Source organism: Oryx dammah, unplaced genomic scaffold (assembly GCF_014754425.2).
Source record: "Oryx dammah isolate SB20612 unplaced genomic scaffold, SCBI_Odam_1.1 HiC_scaffold_18, whole genome shotgun sequence".
NCBI classification, from domain to species: domain Eukaryota; kingdom Metazoa; phylum Chordata; class Mammalia; order Artiodactyla; family Bovidae; genus Oryx; species Oryx dammah.
Window position 1 is genome coordinate 105,770,918 of NW_024070202.1, and position 8,642 is coordinate 105,779,559.

An 8,642-nucleotide genomic window follows, 5' to 3' on the forward strand; every position below is an offset into this window, starting at 1 on the left:
GTGCAGTTCAAATTCCATCTTGTTCAAAGATCAACTGTATATATTATATACACTTCATATATATATATATAAAGATACATACATATTTTTTAATGTACTGTCTGCCTCTCACAGTTATATCTCCTTCCATATGTATGGACATGCACACACATAAATACACATTGTTGTTTAGTTGCTACGTGGTGTCCAACTCTTTGCAACTCCATGGACTGTAGTCAGAGAGGCTCCTCTGTTCCTGGGATTCCCAGGCAAGAATATGGGAGTGGGTTGCCATTTGCCTTCTCCAGGGGACCTTCCCGACCCAGAGACTGAACCTGCATCTCGTGCATCGGCAGGTGAATTCTTCTACTGCTGAGCCACCAGGGAAGTCTGTAAATACACCCAGATGCCATGAAAGAAAGGACCTTTCACTATTATCTTCCTTGCTGTTTCCATACAGGTTAGAAAAATTACAGGAACATCACAGGACATGGTAAATATTTCGTGAGTGCTTTGGACTGAACTGTGTTCCTCCAAAATTCATATGTTGTAATCCTAACCCCCAGTCCCTCAGAATGTAATAGGATCTTTAAATAAATAATTTAATTGAGGCCATTAGGGTGGCCGTTAAGCCAATCTGACCTTGTTCTTATCAGAAGAGATTAGGATATATAAGGAGAGCCACTAGGGAGGTACCCACAGAGGAAAGGCCATGTGAAGTCAGTGAAAAGATGACCATCGGCAACCCAGGGAGAGAGACCCCTGGAGAAACCAACACTGTTGACATTGTTGACAAAAATAATAAGTGATCTGAAATAGGAATAGAAACAAGTTTTATTTAAGCCAAACTGAAGCCTAGAACCCGAAAGGCAGCCTCTAAGACAACTCTGAGGAGCTGCTCCAGAGAAGCAGGGTTTTCAGCCCAGTTTTATATGTTGGCAGAACAAAGAACATTAAGCAAGTCAGAAATACATTCCCTCCAGATCTGAAAAAACAGATCAGCAGGAACTCAGTGCGTCAGTATGGCGCTGGCCCCTGGGAAGGGAGTCGTGTCATCAAAGGAGCACCAGCCCCGGTGTCCCAGGAAGGGAGGCACTTTATCTTTTAACACAGACATATTTTACTTCTGGTCAGTGTGCCCTTTTCTTTACTAAGTAAAGCAGATGTACAGTGTATGCTTCATAGGCCACAAATAGGCTGTTTTAGTTGGTATAAAACTCAAGTTAACTCATGTATAAGCCAGAATGGCTTCTCCATGACTCAATATATGAAAAGTGTCTTCTATCAACACCTTCCTTGATCATGCACTTCTCAGCTCCCAAAACTGAGAAGATGCATTTCTGCCATTATTTTAATTTGGCAGCCCCAGCAAACTAACACACCGAGTCAGTAAATAGGATTCAGAAGAAAGAAAAATCTGCCTAGCCACGTGGACTGCGTGTAGAAGAGCTCTACAGAACGCGTCTGAGTTTAGGCAACGTAAGGCCACTAGCAGTGAACCAAGTCATTCTAACAGAGAGGGGACAGAGGCTCTTGCCTTTCTATCTGAGCAGAATGGTGTCCCAAAACATGAGCCGGCCCCCTCTGCCCCCCACCTTCATCCCGCAGGCAGGGAAAGGAAACAGATGTGACGTTTCTCATCCTCTAAAGCCAGGCTTCCTGTGAAGACCCCATGACAAGGGGGCAGAACGAAATAGCATATTTTGTGATATTTCTGCAAAGAAAAGCCTCTGTGATGGCGGCTCCACAACCTGGGTGAGTACAACCTGCCTTTGATGTGGCCTAGAGGGGCCCAAGGCCATGGCAAGGTGGGGCTGGCGGGGGGGCAGGTGCCAGGTTAATTCAAGCTGCTTTCTTTGTCAGGGAAGCCGGATCAGGAGGGATCCGGATGAAGTCTGTTCCCTGGCCTGACCCCCGGGCTGCCATCTGCAGTGATTCCCACACCTCACAGTACGTTCCCTGTCCTCCGGCGGCCTTGAGGTCAGCCCTGCCCTTTTTAGGTCTATGCTCTCAGACAAGACGGAACCTTTCTGACGCCTGGTCTCAGCCTCTGTAACAGGAAATAATGTTGTTCTGCGCACCTCACAATGAAAACATGAAAAGGGAAGCTTGAAATTCAACACAGGAAAATCAGCATACCACCACTGCTTGTGTGTGTGTGTGAAAGGTCTTTAAAACCTGTTGGGCACTATACAAATACAGCAGTATTGCAACCTAGAGAGGAGCCCGCCAGGGATTAGAAGGTGTGCAGCTCTGAGGAACGGGTGTCCTGTCGTGGAGAAGCTGGCTTCCAGCTGTGCCAGGCACCAGACCAGAAGACACCCTGTGGGTCTCTCTCCACCCAAGAGCCCGCCCCACCCCCCCATTTCTCCCTGTTCACTCTATTTCCATTTACTCTGTCCTTCCAGCCTACTTGCTGTCTTGCCACCAGACTTCTGAGCTTTTCTGACTTTGTTCACCACCTTCAGAACATTCACTCATTTTTACCTTTCTGAGAGTATCTATATAGACTCTGCCCACTCCTGCCCATCAGGAACCCCGAGCTCAGAGGAGGAGAGCAGGAGAAGCCTCTTCATGGGAAGGCTTGTCAACCTGGCTCACAAGGTTAGGTTCCAGCACAGACTCTAGTTACATCTCTATACCCGCCTGGCCAAGTGGTGCCTCAGTAAATTACAAGATTGTGTCTTGACAAGCATCAAAAAAAAAAAGAAAAAGAAAATTCCAGAATCCCCGCCCCCCACCTTCAACGTTGTTTTTAATCACTCAGTTTCAGGGACAGAGGAGCCTGGTGGGTTCCAGTCTACGAGGCTGCAGAGGCGGATCGACTGAGCGCATGCGCACACCTTCTCAGCCTTTATCGTGCGCCAGTTTCTCTACCTACTGCTGATTCTCTGATAAGGACCGAGATTTACCATTGTTGAAACCTTTTTTCTAAAATCTGATCCGGAACATACAATTCTGGCTCAGGCTGTCAGCTCCTAGCAGGTGGGGGCAATTTTCAAACCGTTAGTGCAGGCTCCCAGGGTGACCAGGAGGCTGCTTAAAAAGAAGCCAAGGCTACGTGAGCGATCAGAAAGACAAGCGTCCTGACAGCGAGGAAGAGGAGGAATACGGCACCGGTCTCTTGTGACCTCAGAGCATCAGGTAAACGCCTACTTAATCCTTGGCCTCTCCTCCCTCCGAATGCCTCCCTGACCCAGTCCCTCAAGCTCTGGTAGGAGGGAGAGCCAGCTTGAAGGCCCAGACTCACAAGAAACTCTGCCTCTCCCATTCCATCACTTCTTGGTGTTGGGGTCCTGGTTCCCTAAGGCTTGGGCTTTGACCTTCTGACCCCTTAGTTTAGACTTCACCAGGGTCTTTTTGTGTACAGGTATGACATAGGCAAGACTTCTTTCCTCTCATGGGACTTCAGGATACCAAGCGGCCAAGTTTGCTACTAATATCCGCCCTTCCTTAAAGTAAGTTGAGTAAATCTCCATGAGGTCAGAGGATCCCCAGGGTCCCGGGTCATTCTGCCTTCCCTTCCTCCTCATTCCATCATCTGCTCGGTTTAAGAAGGCTCAGCTGTGGGAAGCAGGGTCTTGGCTTCCCCTGTGTTCCTCACCCCAGAATATTCTCCTGAGAGCCAGCTAGTCTTCCTCTGTGTCCTCAGAAAGTAAGTTTCCTTATCACCCAGAAGTCATGAATCCACGGAGTGGCCAAACACCGCAGAACTGATGCAAGAGTCCAGGACAGGGGAAGCTGCAGGTGTGTTTGTCCTGGGAGGGGTGGTCCCCCTCCACCCCCTCCCTCTCCTCGGGAGGTATAAAGGCTCGCCACCAGCCACTCAAGCACACTTCTCCACCATGCATCCCCTGCTGATCCTTGCCTTTGTGGGAGCTGCTGGTGAGTCCCACGCATCGCTTCGGGTTCCACTAGCCCTCTCCTGGCAGAAATACACGCTTCACCATTCCTCCGGCCTCTCCTGTTCTACTTGTGTGTCTTCTTCCCTCCCTGGCCAGCACCCCTCCTTCCCACTCTGGGGCTCTCTTTAACCTTCACTCTCTCACCTTCTGCTCAGTTCCACTCCCATCCATTTCAGGGCTTTGTTGGGAGAGGCGAGAAAGGCAAACCAGGTGGAGACGGTCTGTGAAATGAGCCAGGCCTTAAGGCTTGGCCGTGACAACCGTAGGTAACTCCACTCAAACTGTTCCTAGCCTCAGATGCTCCTGGGGAGACAGAAGGTGACTCACGGCGGAGTCCTGTTTATTGGCCTGGGAGTGTGACCCATGCACTGACTTTTTAAGCTTGCTGAGTAGTTTTAAGATTCCCGGATGTATAGCCACAGCTGCAAATCACTGTTCTATTGGCCAATAACAGTAACCACCTTTATCCTGCGCAAAGGGTGCCTGGGCTCCCTGCTCAGGTGTGAGCTATGGGAGGAGGCTGGTACAGCAAAGCCAAGGCTTTGCAGCCACGTCTCCCTAGTGAGGCCAACCCGTCGTGACAAACGGGCCAAAACTGTAGCGGGGAGTAGACTGGTGATGAACAAAAGGGAGAGAAGCAGCCAGTGGGTGAGATAACCTCATTCAGGCCCTACGATGCTGAGTGCACCATGAGGGGGGTGCCCTGTCCTTGCCCTGGTGCCCCCAGTGGAAGTGTGAGCTGGAGCCCCTGCAGGATCCCTAGCTCTGTGCCCTGCAGACACACAGCGACTCGGGAGAACTAACCCCTGTGAGACCAGCCAGGGATGCTCCCTGGTGGCCTTCCTCCCCTCCCTGTGCTCGGTCAGGAATCCTAATTAGCAAGGTCCAGCCACAGGGCTCGGGGCTCCACCCTCCTGCTGAATCGGTCTCTCCTCCCCTGTTTCCACTCAAGTGGCTTTCCCCTCGGACGACGATGACAAGATCGTCGGGGGCTACACCTGCGCGGAGAATTCCGTCCCTTACCAGGTGTCCCTGAATGCTGGCTACCACTTCTGCGGAGGCTCCCTCATCAGTGACCAGTGGGTGGTGTCCGCGGCTCACTGCTACCAGTAGTAAGTGCTGGGCCCCTGAGGACTAAGCCCACTGCCCAGGGCCCTCTGGAAGAGCTGGGGTCCGTCCAGAATTATGATGGGGAAGAGAAGAAGTGGGCAACGGCAGCTGACTCGGCAGGAGCTGTGGGTGAAGAGGGACACCTGCCAGGCTCATCTGTCCATGGGATTCTCCAAGCAAGAATACTGGAGTGGGTTGCCATGCCTTCCTCCAGGGGATATTCCCGATCCAGGGGTCAAACCCGGGGTGTTATGCATTGGCTGGCACAGGTTCTTTACCACTGGTGCCATCTGGAAAGTCCCATAAAAAGTAGGCACAGACTATTTTGAAGGTGGGAATAGCCAGTGGGAAAAGCGGGGAAAGACCTCACTCAAATAATCTTTGTCAGTTGGCTACATGTTAAAACCTTGTAAGATATTTTTTGGTTGTTGTTTAAAAAAATTATTATGATTCCTAGTTCCCATTTAACTCAGAATTCTTAGGACGAGTTTGAATATTGGTGAGTTCTCAACACTCTCTGCCTCTGGCGATTCTACACTTCGGGCAGAACTGAGAATCACTGCCAAAAGCAAGAGTTCTCCAACCTGAATGCTCGTAATAATCGCCTGGAGGGCCTGTTGCAACACATGTTGCTGGGTCCCTCCTCAAGGGTTTCGGATGCAGAAACCCTGATGCAAGGGTCTGGGCAGAAGAGAGAATCTGAGTTGCTAACTCGTTCCCAGGTGACTGATGGTGCAGGTCCTGTGGCTGTTCTTTGAGAAGTGCTGTATTAGATCACAGATAGTGCTAGTGGTAAAGAACCCACCTGCCAGTGCAGATGTAAGAGACGCAGGTTTGATCCCTGGGTGGGAAAGATCTCCTGGAAGAAGGCATGGCAGCCCACTTTAGTATTCTTGCCTGGAGTATCCCATGGACAGAGGAGACTGGAGGGCTACAGTCCATGAGGTCACAGAGTAGGACACAAGTGAAAGACTTAGGATGGACAGACAGACAAATCAGATCACACAGGATGGTGGCCCTTTCCAGATCATGAAAGGAGGGAGCAAAAGTGACTGCACGTAGCTTGCAAGGTTGCAGAGGTGGAAGGATGCCTGGGGAAGTTGAAATGGTGCATTTGCACCCAGGGAACTGGGCAGTAAATGCATGAGGGGTGTGGGAAAGGCGGCTGGAAAAGCAGATGGCCCCTAGCTGGACCCCTTCACCACATCCCTTCTCCACTGCCAGGCCCCCTGAAGCACGGAGGTTGTTGTCTCACACCTGCACTGACCTACCACCGCTCTATGGCTCTTGACATTCCTACAGCCTCACCTGCAAGCAGGGAGAACCCCTAGGGGACAAAAAGGCCTTAACTGTGCTTGCCCTCAACAGCCGCATCCAGGTGAGGCTGGGAGAAAACAACATTGACGTCGTGGAGGGTGGTGAGCAGTTCATCGATGCGTCCAAGATCATCCGCCACCCCAAGTACAGCAGCTGGACTCTGGACAATGACATCCTGCTGATCAAACTCTCCACGCCTGCGGTCATCAATGCCCGGGTGTCCACCTTGGCTCTGCCCAGTGCCTGTGCTTCCGCGGGCACTGAGTGCCTCATCTCCGGCTGGGGCAACACCCTGAGCAATGGCGGTGAGTGGGACCCTCACGTCTTCACCCTCTGACCTACCCACACTGCCCAGAACCGAGCATCACCTGAGCTCAGTTCCAGTCTTTGCTTCCAATCTACAAATTCCCAGCAAGTACCTACTACATATATAGGACTCTGTGCTGGGTACCAGAGAGGGGCAAGTGTCCCGGACTTGAGCCCAAGAATGAAAAGACAGGACAGATGTGGCCTCTGCTCTTGGCACCTTTAGAGAGGGGTCCACAGCGAGCCTGCTGGGAATTGAAACTCAGTGTTCGTTGGGGACCTCTCCTGGCCGCCCTCAGGGTTCAGCCCTGGGTTACCATCCCCCGTCGCATCCTAACCCACATTTTCCTTTCCTTGATCTCTTCCTGTTCCTCAAAGTCAACTACCCGGACCTGCTGCAATGCTTGGAGGCCCCGCTGCTGAGTCACGCCGACTGTGAAGCCTCGTACCCTGGAGAGATCACTAACAACATGATCTGTGCTGGCTTCCTGGAGGGAGGCAAGGATTCCTGCCAGGTGAGACGCCTGCCCAGACGTGGCAGCCTCCCTGGGGGCAGGATGTGAACGCCGAGGGCCGTGGGCTGATGGTCCGTCCCCTGGAGAAATGAGGGAGGTTCGGCTGTGGCCTCTCTCGACAGTGAGAAGGGTGTGGGGCCCAGAGCCAATGGGAACGGGGTCTTGTGAGGTTCAGACTGTATGTGGCTCCCGTTCCCTTTTCTTCTCTGTTTATAAAGCTTATCTCATCACTTCCTCCCCAGGGTGACTCTGGCGGTCCTGTGGCTTGCAACGGAGAGCTCCAGGGCATTGTGTCCTGGGGCTACGGCTGTGCCCAGAAGGGCAAGCCTGGGGTCTACACCAAGGTCTGCAACTATGTGGACTGGATTCAGGAGACCATTGCCGCCAACAGCTAAAGCCCCGCCCCTCTGCCATCATTATGCTAATAAAGTGACTGCTCTATCTGCCCAGGTGTGCACCTTCTTCATCAACCCCCACCCCTACTCTGGGAAACACCCTCCCACCTGAGGCCAGGCAGGGCACTACCCCTTACAGATGTGCCCACTTCCCAAATGTATTCCAGGGCACACTGGTGTAACAGCAAAAGTGAAAGTCACCCAGTCGTGTCTGACTCTCTGTGACCCCGTGGACTGTAACCCACCAGGTTCCTCTGTCCATGGGATTTTCCAGGTGAGATTACTGGAGTGGGTAGCATTTCCTTCTCCAGGGGATCTTCCCAACTCAGAGACTGGGTCTCCCACATTGCAGGCAGAGTCTTTACCATCTGAGCCCCCAGGGAAGCCCACATGTAAAGAGAAGGAAGGCAGAGAATATCATCGGGGGAGGGGTCCCTGGAGAAACTTCATTCCAGAAAGGCTGCATCTGCCTTGGTTTGTCTCTGGGTCATGCGTGCAGGGCTGATGTGTGCGCATGCATGCACACACGTGCACACGTGTGAGGCGTGGTCTGTAAGATCCCACACCTCCGCTCACCGGCCCCCAGGCCTAGGGGAGCACCTGCCAATCACCTTGGCCTTTCCCGAGTCCCCTCTGTGTCCCCAGCGTGTGTTCCCCCCTGGAAGCAGGAGGCCCCGCTGGCCCCTGTTTTCCCAGGGCTGGCTCATGTGTCTGAGGGAGATGAGAGCTCCCTGGGTCTCTCTCCCTCCCACTCCTGAGAAACCTGCCTTCTGTTCTTCCCACGGGATGATACGAACACCCTCCTGAGTCCTTGATAGGCACTTTCACATTTAGTTCCCTCTACCTCTGCAGTGTTTATTATTCCAGAGATACAGACAAGGAAACAGGTTCAGACAAAGTTGTCAGTTCACCCACATCCGTCGTCCAGCAAATGACAGATCTGGAGTTGGGCTCTATTTGCCCAACCCCCAAGCCCAACCCCTGCTTCCTCTACCCTGCCTCACGGGCCCTCCAGCTGCGATCTGTCAGCTCTGCTACTCAACCTCTCTCCAGCTCTTCCCCCGCCTGCAGCACTTCCTAAGGGGCACTTACCTCCTTGCAGTCTTCCAAGCCTG

At 52.3% G+C, this 8,642-nt stretch overlaps 1 protein-coding gene across 1 annotated transcript; it reads left to right on the plus strand.

The window, feature by feature from the left end:
* Nucleotides 1-3,819: 3,819 nt before the first annotated feature.
* LOC120877677 (anionic trypsin) lies at nucleotides 3,820-7,577 on the plus strand. Its single transcript, XM_040260031.1, has 5 exons — nucleotides 3,820-3,864; nucleotides 4,837-4,996; nucleotides 6,363-6,616; nucleotides 6,996-7,132; nucleotides 7,375-7,577. The coding sequence occupies exons 1-5, from the start codon at nucleotides 3,825-3,827 to the stop codon at nucleotides 7,525-7,527; spliced, it is 744 nt and encodes a 247-aa protein (XP_040115965.1). The 5' UTR covers nucleotides 3,820-3,824; the 3' UTR covers nucleotides 7,528-7,577.
* Nucleotides 7,578-8,642: the final 1,065 nt, after the last annotated feature.

Coding starts and splice junctions, on each gene's coding strand:
- LOC120877677 (XM_040260031.1), top strand. CDS start 3,825: ATGCATCCCCTGCTGATCCTTGCCTTTGTGGGAGCTGCTG. Junction 3,865..4,836: donor TGCCTTTGTGGGAGCTGCTG/GTGAGTCCCACG, acceptor TTTCCACTCAAG/TGGCTTTCCCCTCGGACGAC. Junction 7,133..7,374: donor GAGGCAAGGATTCCTGCCAG/GTGAGACGCCTG, acceptor CTTCCTCCCCAG/GGTGACTCTGGCGGTCCTGT.